This window comes from Microcaecilia unicolor, chromosome 3 (genome assembly GCF_901765095.1).
Source record: "Microcaecilia unicolor chromosome 3, aMicUni1.1, whole genome shotgun sequence".
In the NCBI taxonomy this organism is placed as follows: Eukaryota; Metazoa; Chordata; class Amphibia; order Gymnophiona; family Siphonopidae; genus Microcaecilia; species Microcaecilia unicolor.
The window spans coordinates 173143234-173167200 of NC_044033.1; the positions used below are offsets into that span (position 1 = coordinate 173143234).

Sequence of the window (23967 nt, forward strand, 5' to 3'; positions counted from 1 at the left end):
GTAGTGCAATATGGTAAAAAAATATATAAAAAGGACAAATAATAACAGAAAAAGAAGGGGTTAATTAGAAAAAAATATAGAGAAAATAAAGAAATAAGATGTGTTGTCAGAATGGCAAACATCAAGGAGGCAAAGTAACGGACATGACAGGGTAAACGAGGATAAAAAAGGTGCAGTCACGCAGTATGAGGTATGCAGTCTGATTCCTGCAGAGGACATCGTTGGGCCAACAAGATGGCTCTAGAGGCTAAGAGAGGGGGAAAGAAATATATATACAGTGGGGGAAATAAGTATTTGATCCCTTGCTGATTTTGTAAGTTTGCCCACTGACAAAGACATGAGCAGCCCATAATTGAAGGGTAGGTTATTGGTAACAGTGAGAGATAGCACATCACAAATTAAATCCGGAAAATCACATTGTGGAAAGTATATGAATTTATTTGCATTCTGCAGAGGGAAATAAGTATTTAATCCCTCTGGCAAACAAGACCTAATACTTGGTGGCAAAACCCTTGTTGGCAAGCACAGCGGTCAGACGTCTTCTGTAGTTGATGATGAGGTTTGCACACATGTCAGGAGGAATTTTGGTCCACTCCTCTTTGCAGATCATCTCTAAATCATTAAGAGTTCTGGGCTGTCGCTTGGCAACTCGCAGCTTCAGCTCCCTCCATAAGTTTTCAATGGGATTAAGGTCTGGTGACTGGCTAGGCCACTCCATGACCCTAATGTGCTTCTTCCTGAGCCACTCCTTTGTTGCCTTGGCTGTATGTTTTGGGTCATTGTCGTGCTGGAAGACCCAGCCACGACCCATTTTTAAGGCCCTGGCGGAGGGAAGGAGGTTGTCACTCAGAATTGTACGGTACATGGCCCCATCCATTCTCCCATTGATGCGGTGAAGTAGTCCTGTGCCCTTAGCAGAGAAACACCCCCAAAACATAACATTTCCACCTCCATGCTTGACAGTGGGGACGGTGTTCTTTGGGTCATAGGCAGCATTTCTCTTCCTCCAAACACGGCGAGTTGAGTTCATGCCAAAGAGCTCAATTTTTGTCTCATCTGACCACAGCACCTTCTCCCAATCACTCTCGGCATCATCCAGGTGTTCACTGGCAAACTTCAGACGGGCCGTCACATGTGCCTTCCGGAGCAGGGGGACCTTGCGGGCACTGCAGGATTGCAATCCGTTATGTCGTAATGTGTTACCAATGGTTTTCGTGGTGACAGTGGTCCCAGTTGCCTTGAGATCATTGACAAGTTCCCCCCTTGTAGTTGTAGGCTGATTTCTAACCTTCCTCATGATCAAGGATACCCCACAAGGTGAGATTTTGCGTGGAGCCTCAGATCTTTGTCGATTGACAGTCATTTTGTACTTCTTCCATTTTCTTACTATGGCACCAACAGTTGTCTCCTTCTCGCCCAGCGTCTTACTGATGGTTTTGTAGCCCATTCCAGCCTTGTGCAGGTGTATGATCTTGTCCCTGACATCCTTAGACAGCTCCTTGCTCTTGGCCATTTTGTAGAGGTTAGAGTCTGACTGATTCACTGAGTCTGTGGACAGGTGTCTTTCATACAGGTGACCATTGCCGACAGCTGTCTGTCATGCAGGTAACGAGTTGATTTGGAGCATCTACCTGGTCTGTAGGGGCCAGATCTCTTACTGGTTGGTGGGGGATCAAATACTTATTTCCCTCTGCAGAATGCAAATAAATTCATATACTTTCCACAATGTGATTTTCCGGATTTAATTTGTGATGTGCTATCTCTCACTGTTACCAATAACCTACCCTTCAATTATGGGCTGCTCATGTCTTTGTCAGTGGGCAAACTTACAAAATCAGCAAGGGATCAAATACTTATTTCCCCCACTGTATATATTGCTAGGAGTAGTACTGTGGGATGTTAGTATACGAAGCATCTGACGAATATGATAGAAGGACATGCTGTACTAATGGAAAATCTTGCAAGGACGCTGCGAGACTAAAAAGCAGTAACCGAATACTAATAGGTGGAAAAAATAAATATAAATAGATAACTAAGAAAACTCTCACAACCTGAGGCAGATCCGTGAAAGATGAATTCTTACTTTAAAAAAGACTGTTGTGGAATGACTTGTCTCTTAAAATAGCGTCGCTCAAGCGATCTAGAAAACAGCTGATGTGTAATGAATACCTTTATGTGAAAGGAAAATAGCGGGGAAAAGAGGCGGGTGACGTCATCATTGACGTATGATTCACAGGGAGAACCTATCAATGATGTGCTGAAAACCAAATAAAAGAGGATTGAATGCTGAGCTAACTTTGTAAACATATCATCTCGTATGGCTGCTATTAAAACCTTGTAAAAAGCTTATAAAAAATATGTAAAAAACGGAGAAGGCTGACGTCAACAAATGACGTGCGTGACGTAATGCATATTGTGGAGGAAATAAAAGTGGGAGGAGCCACAGGTTGGCTGATATGGTGTTATGACCGGATAAAATAAAAAACCGAAACGGAAAAATAAGGTCAATTTAAATGTTGAAAAGGTGTGATGAGCGTTATAGGCTAGCTGGAAGTTTAAAAAATGATGGAGTATAGGAAAAACATATATAAAAAATAGAAAGATGTATAAAAAAATATTGTGTATTGAAATATATATAGTACATAAAAAAGGGGACAAATGTAGAGTGTTGATACCACCTAACATAATGTGAACTGGGGAACTACTATATCCGGATACACATGATAGTTTAGTAAGGATGTCTAGTGGAAAGATAATAGCGTTGTATGCTAATTCTGAAATAAATAATAATTGAGGAAAAAATATATAAAAGGAAGAAAATTGAAAAAAAATAATAAAGATTAAAAAATAAACAATGAAGAATAAAAAAGAAAAGTGAGTATATAAAATCAGAAAAAAAGAAATATATAAAAAATCTTAAAAATGTGTGAATAAAACAGATGAAAAGATGTGTGTGAAGAAATCATGATGAAGAAATATAAATAAAAAAACTATATTTTAAAAACATAATAAGCAGAACAAAAATGATAATGGAGAAACCTAGTGAGTAATGACCATATGTATATATACACAATAATGCTGGGTAACAAAAGGTATCTAATGTGCAGTAATATACGAGTGCTTATTGTACTAAATAAAAATATCATCCTGACTAATGTATAGTGTAACATTGAAAATCAGCTATTTTGGACAACAGCATATCCATATTGCATCACACCTCACATAAAAACGTTATTTAAAAACTTGAATTATAAAGAGCTATTTATAAATGCTGTAAACATCAATATACATGAAAATAGAATATATACGTGCATAATGAAAAAATAAAAAAATATATAATTCTCTAAATTATATGGACAAATATAATGAATAGCCATACAGATGAAATTTAAAAGTGTGTGTATATATATATATATATATATATATATATATATATATATATATATATATATAGGTTTAAAATATCAATTATGTTAAGATGAATAAATTAAAAAGTGAATGCATTGAAAACAAAAGGGATGATTTGGTTGAATAACATGTCTGAGAAAAAATTAAATGGAAATAATGTAACTATAGTACGGGCATGTGGATCACGGAGCTGTGGGAAAATGGCCTTCGTACACAGGAAAAACCCATGTGAGGGTGTGCTAAGGCCAACGTTTTCCGCAGCTTGGTAAAAGGACCATATAGACTTATTGTGCCAAAAAATCCATGTATTTGAGAGAGAAATATCTTCAAAAAATGCTTTTCACTTGGGGTGGGCAACGATTAAAAATGTTAATCAAAATTTATTGTAAAAGTTTTAATCACACGATTAATCATACCTCTGGCCTGAATGGCTTGATATTAGTAAATTCCCACTGCATGGAAACTTTTTTAACCAGTGGAGGAGTAGCCTAATGGTTAGTGTAGCAGACTTTGATCCTGGCAACCTGGGTTGAATTCCCACTGCAGCTCCTTGTGACCTTGGGCAAGTCACTTAACCCTCCATTGTTGCCCCAGGTATAAAAACTTAGATTGTGAGCCCTCTAGGAACAGAGAAAGTACCTACGTATAATGTGTACAGCACTGCATATGTCTAGTAGTGCTATAGGAATGATTAGTAGTAGTAGAATATAATGAAAAATTGCATACACATTCCTCCTTCCCACAGAACATTCCTCTTCCCCCTCCCCTCCATACAGGTACCTACCTTTCTCCTCTCCTGCTGCCTCCTTTCCCTGTACATACACCCTTGTCTCCCCTTCTGCTGCAAGACCTGTTACCCTGACACACAACACTCATTTCTCTCCTCTCCTGTTTCTGCCCCCCCCCCCCCAAACACACACATTTTTTCAACATTTATCTGACTCTTTATAGGTTCTCCAGCAGCAATTCCCACATGCTACTTACAACTGACGCTGCTGCCTTCACTCTGCTTCTTTCACCCACCCAAAGTTTCTCTTTGTAATGTCCCGCCCGGAAGAGAGAGGCTTCGGGCGGGTGAAAGAAGCAGCATGCCTTTCAGCACTAAAGGCAAGGTCGGAGAGGCAGGCAGAAGGAGATAGAGAGAGCGCACTGTACAAGTAAGGGCAGCCTTCCATTCCGATGGGCCCTTCTGGGCCCTAGTTCTGCTGCCCAGAGCCTCTCCTGTCTTGCCCCGGACCCAAAATGCCGCGGACTCATACCTCTGCGGTAACTTCCAGGTTGCAGGTATGCGGCTCTGTCTTCCCCACACCACTGTGCAACCATGAGAGCTCTTCCCATAGCAGCAGGGTTTACCCGGGACCCAGCAAGCCAGTCTCTGCAGCCCAGGTGCACCTGTAAAATGGAGCGATGCTGGATTATTGTGGGTTAGAAAGGGAGACCTGCCGTTAACGTGCATTAAAACATTTAACACGTAAATCATGTTAATACGTTAAATGTGCAGCCCTAAAAGAAACTCTTAAGTTACTTCCTAAACTGTAAAACTGAGCTTATACTTCTGATCTCATAAGGAAGGCTGTTCCAAAAACCTTCATTCTGAACTGTTCTTGAGTGATGTGTGTTCAGTCTAACATGTAGATCTCACACTGTGGTTTGGATGATATATTCTCAGTGCAGTGGCAGAGGCTAAAGGTGCCTCATTATTCAAAGCTTCGTGTCCTTTGGGCATTATTCAGTGGAGGCCCCACAATTTCTGTTCCTTTGTCCAAAGTTGTTTACATAATGACCAAATGTATGATGTCATTTTCGGAATGAAGGACAGTCCTGTGCATGAAAGGACTATAAAATAGTTTGAGTTTAGTTAAGTATACAAAATATAGTGTTGTCTTTGATCTTGCGGTCTAGTGTGTGGGTAGAGAGCTGAGTGCCGTTCAGTTCAAAGCACTGCATTATTTTCAGAGGTTTTATATTTCTTGTACTGCTTTATGTATTTAAATAACTCAGAGAGTTGAAGCAGACAGTTATTTTCTTGGCAGACCACAAACAATTTTCATTGAAGTTGTCTTTTGGATATAAATCACCTTCCCTCTCAGCTAATGTTCTTGTTTGGCACAGACCAAGACGAGATCTGTTCTGCACTGATTTGCTGAAGGGGTCCTGGATGCTGTACATCTAAAAGAGTACAAAGAATTATTTTAAGACTTAGCAGGAGGCATAGTAGTAATAATTCTGGTAGTAATTGCAACACAAATTTATAAGCTTAAATCCTTAACAGTTACGATAGATCCTGGAATTTGACGTGCATGGAACTCTTTTTAAGCAACTCTTTAATTTTCTGTCTCAGATGAAGACTCAGAAAGCCGGGTGAAGGTCAGGGTAACCAAGATAAAGCCGGGGAGTGCACTACAGAAGGAGATGAGAGTGCGAGAAATGAGTAATGACAACCCTCAGCTGCGGCACATGGAGAACATAGTCAAGGAACTGCTGGAGAAAGAAGGGCTGAAGGCGGAAGGTACGACTGCATCATGACCAAAAATGAGAGAAGCCAAACTGTCCAGGGAACACTAAACAATCCAATCAAACAGGCTAGTGGCAATTGGTCAGAAATGTGCCAGTAATGTCTTGTGGTAGCCATTTACGATCTGTCGGGGAAAAAGCTGGAGCCTTAACAGTATTGCATAAAAAATACACAATCCATCAGGCATTATTGTTGGATTAATCTCTGCCCCCACTACTAGTAAAGTGTCACTGTGGAGCGTATTATAGATGTTACTTCCAGGCAGTCTAACAGGCCATGAGAGTAGCCATCCATCGATCCTATAGCCATGCAGTAAGACCAAGTATGAGGAAAGTGCTATGGTTTGATGTTTAAATGTTTGGAAGTAATGAGAAAAGAAGAGCCTGCTACTCTGGGTTCTGTTCTGCCTCCTGCTGGGATTGCTGCTGAGAGAGCATTCATAACCCCTAGAGAGAAGCCCTAGTGAGTGCTGGAAGAGCCTCATAGCATGTGGCTCTTATTAAGACTGTGATATTGGGCGAGTTCTATGCACAGTGGCTACTCGACAAGAAATGGATTGCTAAGATAAAGCTTCGTGTATTGCAGCTTTGTGCTGAGAGCTGGTTGGGAAAGGAGTAGAATGGGAGGTCACACAGAAAAGAACAGAAGAAGATGTCGCTCTACCCTTCTGCCTTGTACTTCAGTGGCTGTATGTAGTAGCTTCTGCTGGGTCCGTACTGTGCCCTGAATAAATCATTCTACAAACTCAAACAGAAGAGCTGAAACAGGCTGGTTATTCTCACTAGCAATTGTTAGGTTACTTACCATGTCCCAAGGACTTCCAACTTACCACATCAAGACAGCTATACAGAAGGCAAAAAGTCAGTTCCTTAAGTTATGTGATGCTGATTTAGCCAATAAGAATACTTGTTAAATAGTGTTTTGTTTTTTTTATTTTGATATTTAGATGATGCCCTAAACCAGTTCTGTTAATAGCACTGTTCATATGCAATAAATAGAAGAATAATGGGTGGTGATGTTTACTAATATTGATAACCTCTTATTAAAGATTTCTGCATTCATTCGAAGTTTGAATTGGTGCTTACTGTGGCAGCAGGCATTTTACAGTAAGGGGAACACCTGTCCAGTCTAATGCTGCATTAACCTCTTCCTTTCATCTTTGCCTCCAGGAAAAATAGAAATCAAGATTGTCACCACAGGGGGCTTTGGCGATGAGGATGATACTCACTGGCTTTCAGATGAGGATACCAAGAACTTAAAAGAAATTTTCTTTAATATATTGGTAAGCAGCTCCAAATCATTGCAAGTAACTGGCAAAAAGCATAGAAGTTTTGGGCTGTATCTCTCTTATCTATTGGCTAACAACACTAGATACTGTGGTGTATTTATTATGTCTCCTATAGTACTAATTCTATCCACGTACCATACATAATTAGGCTCCTTGGTTACCTACAACGCCACAGAAATTGTCAGTGTCGTGGACTAGGAAGGACACGCATCTGCATGTCGTGCCCCCCTGCTGCTACTGTTCTCCCAGCCCACCCTCTTAAGAAGTTCTGCCATCAGTCTTTTGCTTAGTCCAGGAATAGCTCACGATCTAGCTGTATTCTTACACCAACAGTCTTTCTAAAGACTATCACAATCAATTGCCACTATTCCTGGACTCTTAGTTTTTAAACCAAGTACACAGACTCCTGATGCAGGCCTTCTGGCCAAAACACAACGTTGTGTTGAGTCATTTTGATTTTCAATAAATATTGCTTAACTTCATTACTTCTGTGGTCCTGTCTTTGGAAATCCTGGTTTTCATTCCCACTTTCCTCCCTGTTTGAGTATCTCCGTGGGATTTCTTGAGTTCTCCACGCACGTGGATTCTCTTTCAACTCTACCCTTGTGCCATGTGTTCATCTAGTTATGCATAAGGAGAAATGGCTAGAGAGAGGAAGAAAAAATCTGCATGTCATTTTTTTATATATATAATATACAATTAAGGGGCTGTCAGACTCTGCATTTGACCTTGCTGAACTAGTTTTGTGTGAACTATAAGAGAGAAAACACTCAAAGAAAAATATATTAAATTCCAAGTGGGAAATAGTCAGGGAAGACTTGATTTAATTATTCCTTTGGGTTAGCCAGTGAATACACAGAAGAACTTAAAACCCAAACTGAAAAGGCACATAAAGAAATGTACACATTAAGGAGGTAAGTTGTTTTATTGATTTATTTAAGTTAGGATAGTAGGTGTGCTTACTGAGAAGTAAAGATATCTACCTGGAAGAGCCTGAAAAGAGATGCCACTGAAGTCTTTGAAGGAGGAAGGTATCCAGTGCAAGAGAGTTCTAGGAAGAGAAAAAAATAAGAGTAATAATTGACTGTGTGCATATCTCAGAGACAGACATAGAGACAAAGGCAACAGATATAAAGAAAACTAGAGAAGAATAGAAACCGACAAATATAAAAGAGTGACAAAACAAAATACTTGATAAGGAGATTCTTGATCCTGAAGATAGGAGCAAGTCTATATAATAGAATCGGAAAAAAAAATTTAAGGTGTCAAATTATGAACAGTGGTTACACTGAAGAAGTTTGGTAAATAGAACTTAAGGTGCTCATTTTCAAAGCATCTAGATGTTTAACAAAAATATACTTTTCTGAAGCAGTTCTTATATTGATTATTTTACTGCTACTACTTATCATTTCTGTAGTGCTACTAGATGTATGCAGCGCTGTACACTTGAACATGAAGAGACAGTCTCTGCTTGACAGAGCTTACAATCTAATCAAGAAAAAGAGGACAAATAAAGGATAAGGGAATTTCTTAAGTTGGGAATGATAAAACAGACGTTGGTATTGAACAAGTGAGTAGGTGTTAAGACTTAAAAGCAGCATCAAAAAGGTAGGCTTTTAGCCTAGATTTGAAGACGGCCAGAGATGGAGCCTGATGTACTGGCTCGTGGAGTCTATTCCAGATATATGGTGCAACAAAATAAAAGGAACGGAGTCTGGAGTTAGCAGTGGAGGAGAAGGGTACAGATAGAAGAGATTTACCTAGAGGTCACGTGACGCCATGCTCAGGAGTGATCACTAAAACCCCCAATTCTGCCAACTCACCACTAATCCCTCGATTTTGAGCGTTTTCGACCTGCTTCATTGACTTACTCTGGGCTTATTAGCTACCCTGAAGTCTACGGCGTATCCTGATACCATTTTTCTCCCAGCTCATGGCTGCGAAGGGGGCGCGAAGAGAGAAGGAGAAATCGCGGATGGGAGAAGGCAAGATGGAGGCCCCGGCAAGGCCAGCCGCTTCCACGGTCGACTCGGCCTGGGTGGTGGAGGTTATGGGGGCTATGGAACATCTGTTTGATAAAAGACTCAGTCCTATAGGTAATAAACTAGAGCAATTACAAGAGCACATGGGACAGCTTAGTAAGAATTTTGTGGTGTACCAGCAGCAACATGGGATGCTGGAAGACAGAGTGACCAAGATGGAGGAGGAACAAGCCTGCCTGCAAAAACTGGTGTCGGGGTACGAGGAGAAGCTTGAGGATCTTGAGAACAGATCCCTTAGGAATAACCTGCGCTTTGTGGGCTTACTGGAGGAGCTGGGAGACAATGATCTGCGAGGGTTTCTGGAGACTTGGCTGAAGAAGCAGCTGAAGCTCTCGACTTCCTTGGGGGACCTACAGGTAGAGCGAGCCAATCGGGTGGGCCTTCGTCAACAGATTGCAACGAGACCGAGAGTGGTGATTTGCCGCCTCCTTAACTTTGCACATAAATCTGCTATCTTACAAGCTCTAAGGAGCGGTCAAGAACTGTGGCACGATAATACTAAAATCCTATGTTTCCAGGACTATTCTGCAGCAGTAGTGGTACAACGGAGGCGGTTCTCACTGGTGTGTTCGAGACTTTTCGCCCTTAAAATCTGTTTTGCCCTCCAGTATCCAGCCAAACTAAGGGGTGACATACCAATCTGAAACAAAGACTTACACCACGGTAGAACAAGCGCAGGAGTTCCTACAATCTGTTGAAGCACGATGATTTTGAGGTGGGAATCTTGTCTCCTTAATCAAGATGGCCACTTGAGGTGAGGGAGAGCAGGCGAGTTTAAGACCGAGATATAAATCGGCAGTGGAAGAGGCCCGTCTGAGGCTTGATCGTAATATGGATCTTTTTTTTTAAACGGGGGGAGCCCCAAGCCACACTGTGAAAGGGTCTAGAGGGCGAGACCTGGGAGCGTTATTGAGCATTTGGATACATAGGAGCGATTTTCTTTCATGGCCCTAATAAGATCTGAAGGAGCCAGAGACTAATCTGTAAAAGGAGCTAACACGTGAGATTTCCAAGAGTTCTTATGCTTTTGACTACATATCGGTTGGAGCCAGAGAATAAACTGTGAAATATTCAGCATGTATGTGGGGGGGGGGGGATTTTTTTTTTTTTTCTTCCTTCCTTCTCAACAATGCTATAATTATGGCTGGGGGAGCCGGAAGCCAAAGAGCAAAAGGATTTACAAGGTGAGACTGTCGAGTGCTATCAGACTTCATGGTGCAGTGGTCTGTTTCCGCTTAATGATATAATGGTATATGTTGGAGCCAGAAGCCAAATCTTGAAAGAGTTTAAAATGTGGGTCTTTTGAGCAGTTTTTTTGCTTTTTTTTTCTTTCTCTCTTTATATGTTCTTCGGCAGATTGCTATATCTGCGAGTTGTTTCTGGGATGAGAGGGAGGTGTGGTGGGTGGTGTTTAATGTGACGGTTCATACAGGGAACTCAAGTAGGGTTCAGAAGGGGGATTGGGGGTAGCAGGGGGGTAGAGGGGATTAGGGAGGGGAGGGTGGGGGAGACGGGATGGGATAAGGGCTGGGAACTGGGAAGGTATCCTTATCATGTGTCTGGAGGAGAACTGAGATGGCAATGGACTTAACAGGGATTACAAGAGGTACTTGGAGGGGGTGTAGGCTGGGGCGCCTCCTTCTTTATTTATGGAAAGATTGCCTGGGGGAAAGGTAAGTCCTGTAGATGGGGGTGCGGTCTGAAGATAGTAACCTGGAATGTAGGGGGAATTAACTCTCCGATCAAATGCTCAAAAATTCTGCAACACCTTCAACGCCATAGAGTTGATATTGCCCTACTACAGGAGACCCATCCGAATGCTTCAGAATATGCCAAACTTAAAACATGGTGGATGGGAGAGTGTGTGTCCAGCGGCAGCTCATGGGAAGAAGGGAGGGGGTCGCAATTTTGTTTAGGAAGGGGGTAGCAAATGCGGTTAGTCCTCTTTTTATATACCCAGGAGGCAGATTTCTCTTATGTGATGCAACAATAACACATTGGAAGTTATTGATAGGGAATGTGTATGCCCCTAACCAGTATGATTGCCAATTTTATAAATTGATCATGTTTCAGCTTATGGCTTGTGAGCCAATAGCCACCGTGGGGGGGGGGGGGGGGGGATTTTAATACAGTAATGGATCCCAAGCTAGATAGGTCTTGCCCTGCAAGTTCAATAGCTTATCATGATGGTAGGGGGCTACCCAATCTGTATCAGCAGTTAGATTTAATTGATGTTTGGCGGGTGCTATATCCACAGGAGAGAAATTTCACATACTTGTCTCGAGCTCATTCAACTCAAGCCCATATTGACTATTTGCTGGTTTCAAGACAGTTTTTTGGGTCAGTAGTTAAAGCAGATATTGGATCCTATGTGATCTCGGACCATGCCTGGTAGAGATGAAGTGTGTACTGACTGGGCCTTCGGGGCAGGGACGGTGTTGGGTATTTCCAACGGAATTATATAGAGATCAGGCTTTTCAGGCCACACTTCTTAACTGTTGGAAGGATTATAAAGCCCATAATGTGGAGCATGAGATGGACCCTGTCCTTTATTGGGAAGCAGCAAAGGCCATGCTGAGGGGCAAAATCATTAGCTACACGTTCCATAGGAGGAAAGCCAGAGATCGGGAGATCCTTCGTCTCAGTCATCAGCTTTGTGTTGCTCGTTGGGGGTTTGGTAAGTCGCACTCCGCTATCTAAGCTGAGGGTGTTAGAGCTTCAGGTGGCATTAAACGAGCTTATACATCAGAGGGCCCTTAAATCACAGATCTATTACAAGTACAAGCTGTATAGACATGGGAATAAGGGAGGATGCCTTATGTCTTATGGCTTTTCCTACCATCTCTATGCTGATGACTCCCAAATCTACCTTTCTACCCCTGATATCTCACCTTGCATCCAAACCAAAGTTTCAGCGTGCTTGTCTGACATTGCTGCCTGGATGTCTCAACGCCACCTGAAATTAAATATGACCAAAACCGAGCTTCTCATTTTCCCCCCCAAACCCACCTCCCCGCTCACCCCGTTTTCTATTTCTGTTGATGGCTCTCTCATTCTCCCTGTCTCCTCAGCTCGAAACCTTGGGGTCATCTTTGACTCTTCTCTCTCCTTCTCTGCTCATATCCAGCAGACCGCCAAGACCTGTCGTTTCTTTCTTTACAACATCTGTAAAATCCGCCCCTTTCTTTCCGAGCACTCTACCAAAACCCTCATCCACACCCTTGTCACCTCTCGTTTAGACTACTGCAATCTGCTTCTTGCTGCCCTCCCACTTAGTCACCTCTCCCCTCTCCAGTCAGTTCAAAACTCTGCTGCCCGTCTCATCTTCCGCCAGGGTCGCTTTACTCATACTACCCCTCTCCTCAAGACCCTTCACTGGCTCCCTATCCGTTTTCGCATCCTGTTCAAACTTCTTCTACTAACCTATAAATGTATTCACTCTGCTGCTCCCCAGTATCACTCCACACTCGTCCTTCCCTACACCCCTTCCCGTGCACTCCGCTCCATGGATAAATCCTTCTTATCTGTTCCCTTCTCCACTACTGCCAACTCCAGACTTCGCGCCTTCTGTCTCGCTGCACCCTATGCCTGGAATAAACTTCCTGAGCCCCTACGTCTTGCCCCATCCTTGGCCACCTTTAAATCTAGACTGAAAGCCCACCACTTTAACATTGCTTTTGACTCGTAACCACTTGTAACCACTCGCGTCCACCTACCCTCCTCTCTTCCTTCCCGTTCACATTAATTGATTTGATTTGCTTACTTTATTTATTTTTTGTCTATTAGATTGTAAGCTCTTTGAGCAGGGACTGTCTTTCTTCTATGTTTGTGCAGCGCTGTGTATGCCTTGTAGCGCTATAGAAATGCTAAATAGTAGTAGTAGTAGTAATGTCATGCTTTATAGCGGTAAAGAAGGGACATGCCAGAATTCTGACTATTCGAAAGAGACAGGGGATTCGGGTCCATACAGATCAAGAGATATGTAATACATTTTATTGTTATTATCAGTGACTTTACGATGCCCCGGGGGTTGGGGGACTTCCCAGCAACCTTTACCTGGATAATATTGCTGTGCCGGTCTTGCAACAAGTGGATGGTGGTTTGCTTAATCAACCTATTATGGCTAAGAAGGTCTATACAGTGATACGGCAGAGTTCCCTTTCAAAAGCTCCGGGGGTAGACTGTTTTAGGGCGGAATTTTATAAACTTATGAGAGAGCAGATCGTCTTACCTTTGACGAATATGTTTAATGTTTTGTTGAGGCTGAGCCGATGCCCTCGCAGCTTAACACAGCTCGGATTATTGTAATACCAAAACCAGGGAGAGATCCAGCGTTAGCAGAGTCGTATCGCCCTATTTCAGTATTGAACTTTGAGGTCAAGCTCCTAGCTAAAATAATGGCAAATCGATTGGCACGTGTCATAGTAACATAGTAGATGACGGCAGAAAAAGACCTGCACGGTCCATCCAGTCTGCCCAACAAGATAACTCATATTTGCTGCTTTTTGTTTATACCCTACTTTGATTTGTACCTGTGCTCTTCAGGGCACAGACCGTATAAGTCTGCCCAGCACTATCCCCGCCTCCCAACCACCGGCTCTGGCACAGACCGTATAAGTCTGCCCAGCACTATCCCCGCCTCCCAACCACCAGTCCCGCTGCCCACCACCGGCTCTGGCACAGATCGTATAAGTCTGCCCAGCACTATCCCCGCCTCCCAACCACCAGCCCCGCCTCCCGATCTTGACTAAGCTCCTGAGGATCCAGTCCTTCGGCACAGGATTCCTCTATGCTTATCCCACGCATGTTTGAATTCCGTTACCGTTTTCATTTCCACCACCTCCTGCGGGAGGGCATTCCAAGCATCCACTACTCTCTCCGTGAAAAAATACTTCCTGACATTTTTCTTGAGTCTGCCCCCCTTCAATCTCATTTCATGTCCTCTCGTTCTACCACCTTCCCATCTCCGGAAAAGGTTCGTTTGCGGATTAATACCTTTCAAATATTTGAACGTCTGTATCATATCACCCCTGTTTCTCCTTTCCTCCAGAGTATACATGTTTAGTTCAGCAAGTCTCTCCTCATACGTCTTGTAACGCAAATCCCATACCATTCTCGTAGCTTTTCTTTGCACCGCTTCAATTCTTTTTACATCCTTAACAAGATACGGCCTCCAAAACTGAACACAATACTCCAGGTGGGGCCTCACCAACGTCTTATACAGGGGCATTAACACCCCCTTTCTTCGGCTGGTCACACCTCTCTCCATACAGCCTAACAACCTTCTAGCTACGGCCACCGCCTTGTCACACTGTTTCGTCGCCTTCAAATCCTCAGATACTATCACCCCAAGATCCCTCTCTCCGCCCATACCTATCAGACTCTCCCCGCCTAACACATACGTCTCCCGTGGATTTCTATTCCCTAAGTGCATCACTTTGCATTTCTTCACATTGAATTTTAATTGCCAAACCTTAGACCATTCTTTAGCTTCCTCAGATCCTTTTTCATGTTTTCCACTCCCTCCCGGGTGTCCACTCTGTTACAGATCTTAGTATCATCCGCAAATAGGCAAACTTTACCTTATAACCCTTCGGCAATATCACTCATAAATATATTGAACAGAATCGGCCCCAGCACCGATCCCTGAGGCACTCCACTACTCACCTTTCCTTCCTCCGAGCGAATTCCATTCACCACCACCCTCTGGCGTCTGTCCGTCAAACAGTTCCTAATCCAGTTCACCACTTCAGGTCCTATCTTCAGCCCCTCCAGTTTATTTAAGAGCCTCCTGTGGGGAACCGTGTCAAAAGCTTTGCTGAAATCTAAGTAGATTACGTCCATAGCTCGTCCCTGATTCAATTCTCCTGTCACCCAATCAAAGAACTCAATGAGATTCGTTTGGCACGATTTCCCTTTGGTAAAACCATGTTGTCTCGGATCTTGCAACTTATTGGCTTCCAGAAAATTCACTATCCTTTCCTTCAGCATCGCTTCCATTACTTTTCCAATAACCGAAGTGAGGCTTACCGGCCTGTAGTTTCTAGCTTCTTCCCTATCACCACTTTTGTGAAGAGGGACCACCTCCGCCGTTCTCCAATCCCTCGGAACCTTTCCCGTCTGCAAGGATATATTAAACAAATCTTTAAGAGGACCCGCCAAAACCTCTCTGAGCTCCCTCAATATCCTGGGGTGGATCCCGTCCGGTCCCATGGCTTTGTCCACCTTTAGCTTTTCAAGTTGTTGATACACACTTTCTTCCGTGAACGGTGCTCTATCCATTTCATTTTCAATTGTATTATTTCCAGTCCATCGCGGTCCTTCTCCAGGATTTTCCTCTGTGAAAACAGAACAAAAGTATCTATTTAGCAAATTTGCTTTTTCTTCATCATTTTCCACATAGTGGTTCGCAGTATCTTTTAGTCTCACAATTCCCTTTTTAGTCATTCTCCTTTCACTAATATACCTGAAGAAATTTTTGTAACCCCTCTTTACATTTCTAGCCATTTGTTCTTCCGCTTGCGCTTTTGCCAGTCGTATCTCTCTCTTGGCTTCTTTCATTTTCATCCGGTAATCCTCCATGTGTTCCTTTTCTTGAGTTTTTCTGTATTTCTGGAACGCCAACTCTTTAGCCTTTATTTTCTCAACCACTTGGAGAACCATATCGGTTTCCTTTTTCTCTTGCTTTTATTTACTTTCCTTACATAAAGGTTCGTGGCCCTATTTATAGCTTCTTTCAGCCTGGACCACTGTCCTTCCACTTCTCGTATTTCCTCCCAGCCCATCATGGCCTTCCGAAGCTGGTACATGAGACTCAGGTTGGTTTCGTGCGAGGATGAATGGTAGCTAAAAATATTTGGAAAATTATAGCCTCTCTGGAATACCGACACAGGAAGAACTTACCAGGTGCGTTTAGGGGTTGGAACAAGAATGAAGTGTTGTTTCTCCGCAAGATGTGTTTAGTGGCCCACAAATGTATTTTGCAATACTGGATTTCACCAGATCCCCCAGCCTACTGGCATTGGAGAATCCAAATACATCTTTTGGTGACCTGGGAGGCAAGGGAATCCCGGTTCTCACCAAAGAGAAAGAAGCGGTTCCTCGCCATTTGGGGCTTATATCTCCAGATCCTACACCCTCAAGGTCGCAATTTGCTTTTTAATGACGGGTGATCCCACTATGTTCACCTAGAGGGGTAGAGGTATACCTAGTTCCTAGAAGGGGGGGGCAGTCTAGGGGTTAAAGCGGCTGGTGATTCGGGAGGACATGTTGGGGGGGAGGGAGGGAGGGTTGGGCCAGCTCTTCTTTTGAGCATGGTCGGGTGAACTATTTTGTTTAACACAGTTTTCTTCCTACATGGTTTCCCATTACTTCCTCCCCCCCCCCCCCCCCCCCTTATCCTACAAAAAAGGCTGTAAGAGATGAGTCAGGCTTTTAGTGTCCAATTACTATGACCTATGGGAAGGATAGTAGATGAGCCTGGGACTAGGGGGAGGAGGGAACTTGATGACTGTAGATCTTGTTCTGTATGTACAATGTTTATTTGATTGAAACATGAGAGAGTTACCCAATGAATGGAGTTCCCAGGTAGGAGGGTAGGTAGGGAGAGATAAGAGTGGAGAAGGTACTGAGGAGCTGCAGAGTGAATGCACTTGCAAGTCAATAAGGGGAGTTTGAACTGTATGCGAAAACGGATAGGGAGCCAGTGAAGTGACTTGATGAGAGGGCTAATATGAGCATAGCGTCACTGGTGGAATATAAGTCATGCAGCAGAATTTTGAACAGATTGAAGGGGAGAGAGATGGCTTAGTGGGAGACCTGTGAGAAGTAAATTGCAATGCAGTAGTCTAAGTGAGAGGTGATAAGGGTTTTGGTAGTGTGCTCAGAAAGCACTGTAAAAGAGAGAAATATATGCTATCTGTTTTATTAGTTGTGTAAAAAATCCATGAAAGCTAATTATTAATTCTTAACAGTTAGTAATAACATATATTTAAATATTAAATTCCCTAGCTTCATGTTGATTAATTGGGGAAACCAAGATGATAGAAGCTATGACTAAAGTTACATCATTTGTAATAAGTATAATATCTTCGCTGCCATTAGGGGGTTTTACATTTATATTCTGCCAACTCCTTTTAAGGCCCAAAGTGGATTACATACAAATAAAATTCATAAAAGCTGCAAAGCAAAAAAGAGACTACATTAGATACTTTTTAGGCAGATATATTTTCAAGGATTTTCAAGAGGAGGAAAAGGATTTGTGGTTCTTAACTTCTTTGGTAGGGAACACCAAGCCAAAACAGCCTGGGCCAAACTATCCAATATCATCTTATATCAAACTCCTAACACTGAAGCAAAGTAAATTAAACAGGAATCTACAACTCTAGAAGACTTAACATTCTTGAGAAATGAACACAATTTAATTAAGTACTTAAGGCTGGTGCCCTCAAAAATTATAAATCACACTTAGTTTAAAAAGAATATGAGCCTATATGGACAGTAGGGAGTAGCTGTGTCAAACCTCTTCAAATGAAAAATCAACTTAGCTGCAGTGTTTTGAAGCATCTGGAGCATAGAGCAGAGTTTTGCAGAAATAGTTGATTCCATATCATCAAGCTGATCAATCCATAGACTGGTGGGTTGTGTCCATCTACCAGCAGGTGGAGATAGAGAGCAAACTTTTGCCTCCCTATATGTGGTCATGTGCTGCCGGAAACTCCCCAGTATGTTCTCTATCTCAGCAGGTGGTGGTCACACACAGCAGCAGCTCTGGCTAGGCCTCCAAGCCTAATTTTTAGGTTTTGTTGAGTGCCTGGGGTTGAGGGCTCTTTTGAGCAAGTGCAAACCTGGTGGTGCCAGGTCCCTCCTTTTCTCCCCCCTCCCGCTGGCTCCGTTAAAAAAAAAAAAAAAAATTTTGAACGTCCTTAAAGGCGTTTATTTCGACGTTTATTTAAACGTTTATTGCAGCTACTCACTGGGACACCAGGTCGTTACAGCTCGGAGCGGACAGCAGGTAATTTTTACCTTTTTATAGCGGGCAGGGGGTTCCCCGATTTATCTCCACGTGGCATATGGTGTCGGAGGGCGAGGGCGTAAAGAGTCGCTCCCCGGATCGCTTGGGCGCTTCTAGAGGGGATGCGGGGGTCTTAAAGCCTGATTCGCCCTTGTTGGGTGACAGTTTCGTGGCCGATGAATGTCCCGGTCCTTCCTCCGGCGTGGCGATTTTTCCCGCCATAAACGCCCATCCCCCGCTCCTCGCCTCCGCCATCTTGGCCGGCCACGCGGCTCGGACGGCTTCTTCTTGGGCCTCCCTTGAGGTTGGAGACATTAATGCCATGAACGCCCTTAATTTGGGCGACGGCACAAAAGCGGCTAAAGTTAAGCGCCGTTCTTCCCGCGCGGCTCCTTCGCGGAGTGTCGCGCCGGACGCCATTTTGGATGCGCAGCATGTCTCTCCCCCGCTCTTGCGAGCGCCGGTTGAGGGTGCGTCTAGGGCTGTTGCCCAGGCTGCGGAAGTACACAGTCTGGGGGGTTTCTCCCCCAAGTTTGTTTTGCTGCTGCATCAGGCCTTCCTTATGCAAAACGCTGCCCCTGCTCCCTCGTCTGGTAAAGAGGTTGAGGTTCCCAGAGGTAAACGCCCTCGGGTTGATTCCCAGGCCTTGGAGGACTTTGTCTCCTCCGATGTAGATGAGGGCAGCGTATCTGAGGTCTCCCAACGGTCCTTTGCGGATTCCTTGGAGGAGACGGATCCCCGCTCGGATGGAGCGGATGACCCCTCTGCAGCGCGGCTTTTTAGCTCAGAGGATTTGTCCAACCTGTTGGTACAGGCCATGGACACTTTGAAGATTTCCTCTCCGGAGGACGTCTCTCCCTCAGCCCCTGTTGGCTCTGCCATTATGCTGGGGACGAAGCGCCCGCCTAGAACCTTCCACGTGCATGATGCCATGCACACCTTAATTGCGGCTCAATGGGATGTCCCGGAAGCGAGCCTTAAAGTGGCTAGGGCTATGTCCCGCCTCTATCCTTTGACTGAAAGGGAACGTGAGGCCTATCTGTGGCCTACCGTGGATTCTTTAATCACTGCGGTGACTAAGAAAACGGCATTGCCGGTGGAAGGTGGCACAGCCCTAAAGGACGCCCAAGACAGAAGATTGGAGGCGGCCTTAAGGTCGTCCTTTGAGGCAGCTGCTTTAAGTTTGCAGGCCTCAATTTGCGGCTCCTATGTGGCCAGGGCGTGCCTGACTATGGTGCAGCGGGCTTTCCCCTCGGATCTTTCCTTGAGGGCTGATTGGCCGGCCCTGGAATCGGGCTTAGCCTATTTGGCAGACTTGCTGTATGATGTCTTGAGGGCCTCAGCGAAAGGCATGGCTCAGACAATCTCTGCGCGGCGGTGGCTTTGGCTGAAACATTGGTCTGCTGACCACGCCTCTAAATCCCGCCTGGCTAGATTGCCTTTTAAAGGCAAGCTGCTCTTTGGGGTCGAGCTGGACAAAATCGTGACCGATCTCGGCACGTCTAAGGGCAAGAAGTTACCAGAGGTCAGGGTTCGGGCTAGTACTCGCCCTGGTACCTCCAGAGGACGGTTTCAGGAAGCCCGTCGGTACCGCCCGGGCAGGTCGGGCTCCTCTGCCCCCTCTTCCTTCAAGAGGAACTTCTCCCCCAAGCAGCATTCCTTTCGCAGAGACCGCCGTCCCGGAGGTGCTCCCTCCGGTCCTCCCCCAGGGTCTCGTACCCAATGACGGGGCCTTGGTCCACGCCCCAGTGCAGATTGGAGGACGGCTGTCCTCGTTTATGGGCGAGTGGACCACAATAACTTCAGACGCTTGGGTGCTGGAAGTCATCAGAGACGGCTACAAGCTAGAGTTCTGCCGACCCTTAAAAGACGGGTTTGTACTCTCTCCCTGCAAGTCTCCGGTCAAAGCTGTGGTAGTGCAGCAAACCTTGAACAATCTGATCCGCCTGGGGGCGGTCGTTCCGGTGCCAGAAAATCAGCTTGGCAAGGGATGTTACTCCTTTTTCTTTGTGATACCAAAGAAAGGAGGTTCTGTACGGCCTATCCTCGACCTCAAAGGGGTCAATTGGGCCTTGAAAGTTCGGCACTTTCGCATGGAGACCCTCCGCTCTGTTATAGCGGCAGTGAAGGCAGGAGAGTTCCTGGCATCCTTGGACATCAAGGAAGCGTACTTGCATATTCCCATCTGGCCTCCTCATCAACGCTTTCTGCGTTTTGCAGTACTGGGCCGACACTTCCAGTTCAGAGCCCTCCCGTTTGGGTTGGCTACTGCTCCGCGGACCTTCTCCAAAGTAATGGTGGTCATCGCGGCCTTCCTGAGGAAGGAAGGAGTTCAAGTCCATCCTTATCTGGACGACTGGTTGATCCAAGCCCCCTCTTATGCAGAGCGCGGCAAAGCTGTGAACCGGGTGGTTGCTCTTTTGAGCTCCCTGGGGTGGATCATCAACTGGGAGTAAAGCCAGCTGCGCCCGACTCAGTCCCTGGAGTATCTGGGAGTTCGATTCGACACCCAAGTGGGCAGAGTGTTCCTGCCAGACAATCGGATTGTCAAGTTTCAGGCTCAGGTGGACTAGTTCCTAGTAGCCTCTCCTATTCGGGCTTGGGACTACGTGCAGCTGTTGGGCTCTATGACGGCCACGATGGAAGTAGTGCCCTGGGCCAGGGCTCATATGAGACCACTACAACAATCTCTGCTGCTGCGCTGGACTCCGATGTCGGAGGATTATGCTGTGCGCCTTCCCTTGGACCCAGCAGTGCGCAAGGCGCTGAGCTGGTGGACGCAGACAGACAAGTTGTCTGCAGGAATGCCTCTGGTGACCCCGGAGTGGATTGTCGTCACGACAGACGCCTCTTTGATGGGCTGGGGAGCCCACTGCTTGGGAAGGACAGCGCAGGGGCTCTTGTCTCCTGCAGAGGCAAGTGGTCTATCAACCTCCTGGAACTCAGAGCCATTCGGTTGGTGTTGTTGGAGTTCATCCCGGTACTGGTGTTGAAGCCTGTACGGGTCCTGTCGGACAATGCCACGGCTGTGGCCTATGTCAACCGCCAGGGAGGTACCAAGAGCGCCCCTCTAGCCAAGGAGGCCATGAATCTATGCCAGTGGGCGGAAGCGAACCTGGAACAGCTGTCAGCGGCCCACATTGCCGGAGTCATGAATGTCAAGGCGGACTTTCTCAGTCGCCATACCTTGGAGCCCGGAGAGTGGCAGCTATCTGCTCAGGCGTTCTTGGGCATCACGAAGCGCTGGGGCCAGCCGAGCCTAGATCTGATGGCGTCATCGGCCAATTGCCAAGTGCCGCGCTTTTTCAGCAGAGGACGGGACCCTCGATCCCTGGGAGTAGATGCTCTTCTCCAACAGTGGCCGACACAAGAGCTTCTCTATGTGTTCCCGCCCTGGCCCATGTTGGGCAGGGTGCTAGACCGGGTGGCAAAGCATCCCGGCAGGGTAATCCTGGTGGGTCCGGATTGGCCCAGACGTCCCTGGTATGCGGACTTGATCAGGCTCTCAGTCGGCGATCCTCTGCGGCTGCCAGTGGAGCAGGGCCTGTTACATCAGGGTCCCGTGGTGATGGAGGATCCCTCCCCCTTTGGTCTTACGGCCTGGCTATTGAGCGGCAGCGTCTGAGAAAGAAGGGCTTCTCAGACAAGGTCATCGCCACTATGCTGAGAGCGAGGAAGCGCTCTACTTCTACTGCTTACGCCAGGGTTTGGCGTATCTTTGCAGCGTGGTGTGAAGCAGGCTCACTTTCTCCCTTCACTGCTCCAATTTCTTCAGTGTTGGCGTTCCTGCAAGAAGGTCTGGACAAAGGCCTGTCGCTCAGTTCCCTGAAAGTTCAGGTAGCGGCTCTGGCTTGCTTCAGGGGCCGCCTGAAGGGTGCTTCCCTGGCTTCGCAGCCAGATGTGGTGCGCTTTCTCAAGGGAGTTAATCACCTGCGCCCTCCTCTGCACTCAGTGGTGCCTGCATGGAATCTCAACCTGGTGCTAAGAGCATTGCAGAAGCCGCCTTTTGAACCCTTGTCGAGGGCATCTCTGAAAGACCTGACGTTGAAAGCAGTCTTTTTGGTGGCTATCACTTCAGCCAGAAGAGTTTCCGAGCTCCAGGCACTCTCATGTCGAGAGCTTTTTCTGCAGTTCACTGAGGCAGGAGTGACTATTCGCACAGTGCCTTCCTTCCTGCCCAAGATTGTTTTTCGCTTCCATGTGATTCAGCAGCTCTGTCTCCCTTCCTTTCGTAGGGAGGTCTACCCAGAGGAATACTCTGCTCTCAATTTCTGGATGTGAGACGAGTCATCATCAGATACTTGGAAGTGACCAATGATTTCCGGAAATCGGATCATCTGTTTGTCCTGTTTACAGGTCCTCGTAAGGGTCTGCAGGCTTCTAAGCCTACAGTGGCAAGATGGGCAAGGAAGCCATTGCAGCGGCTTAGGTGGCCGCGGGGAAGGCCCATCCCTTTGCCAGGCATTACCGCTTGACTGTGGCTGCTCGGGCGGAGGCCCGGTTTGGAGCTTCAGTGTTGCGGTCAGGGATTTCTATGTCCCGCCCTGGGTGAGTACTGCTTCGGTACATCCCACCAGTCTATGGGTTGATCAGCTTGATGATATGGAAGGTAAAATTATGTATCATACCTGATAATTTACTTTCCATTAATCATAGCTGATCAATCCATAGCCCCTCCCAGATATCTGTACTGTTTATATTCTGGTTGAATTTTAGGTTCAAGTTTAGCCTTCAGTTACTTCAGGAGGACTTCGTGTTCAAGTTCTTCTTTCACTTGGATTCTTCAAGAGTTGAGACGAGTTTGTGTTACAGTGAGCTGCTGCATTCCTCTCCCCTCTGTTTTACGGGGCTGGATTGAGATTTAAATTCTGCCGGCACTCCCTCCCGCTTCGTGCGGCTGTAGGGCAGCTTTGTACCCCTCCCGCTTCGGCGGTGTTAGGGTCAGTCAGCTCCTCCCGCGGTTGCGGTTGCAGGATAAGCCAGATCCCCCCGCATCGGCGGGTGTGGTGTCCCTCCCCCGCTCCGCGGGGATGAGCTGGACGGATTCCCCTCCCCCACTTGTGTGGGGATGAGCTGGGTTAATTCCCCTCCCCCGTTTCGGCGGTGGTGAGCTGGGCAGAGTGTCCCTTCGTGGGTGTAATTCTCTAAGTGCTGAGTCCTGCGGATGGAGCTTTGATATCGACATACTGAGGAGTTTCCGGCAGCACATGACCACATATAGGGAGGCAAAAGTTTGCTCTCTATCTCCACCTGCTGGTAGATGGACACAACCCACCAGTCTATGGATTGATCAGCTATGATTAATGGAAAGTAAATTATCAGGTATGATACATAATTTTACCATACAAGTTATTGCCATATTCCAAATGAGAGAACACAAGCACCTGAACCAGTAATGGAAAATTATGTTCTTAACCACAGCTACTGACTTTGGAGGGATGAGCTGAGGCAGTGTCAAACTGTTTCCACTTTACAGTGATGGACCACAGTGTCCAAGGGACGTTCACAAACTGAAATTTTCTTGTAGCCTTCCTCCCAGTCTGTATCTTTTGAATAACTTCATCACAGAATTGTTTTGGTAGCTCTGTGTGTTGTCATGTTTAGATCTTTCTTTTAAATACAGTTCATGCAACAGAATGTATTGGATGAAGAATCTGTGTGTTCAGATCAGCTCAACTGCAGTGCTTGGACACACAGGATC

The 23967-nt window shown here is 45.7% G+C and overlaps 1 protein-coding gene across 2 annotated transcripts in view; it reads left to right on the top strand.

Moving 5' to 3' along the window:
* Positions 1-23967, top strand: part of OS9 (OS9 endoplasmic reticulum lectin) — a 191457-nt gene that overhangs the window by 166118 nt on the left and 1372 nt on the right. Inside the window, exons 13-14 of one of the 2 annotated variants that reach the window (XM_030196589.1) lie at positions 5750-5917; positions 7093-7205. In XM_030196589.1, coding sequence (XP_030052449.1) covers positions 5750-5917; positions 7093-7205 — 281 coding nt within the window. The remainder of the gene's footprint in view (positions 1-5749; positions 5918-7092; positions 7206-23967) is intronic. The other variant, XM_030196590.1, reaches the window with a different exon arrangement.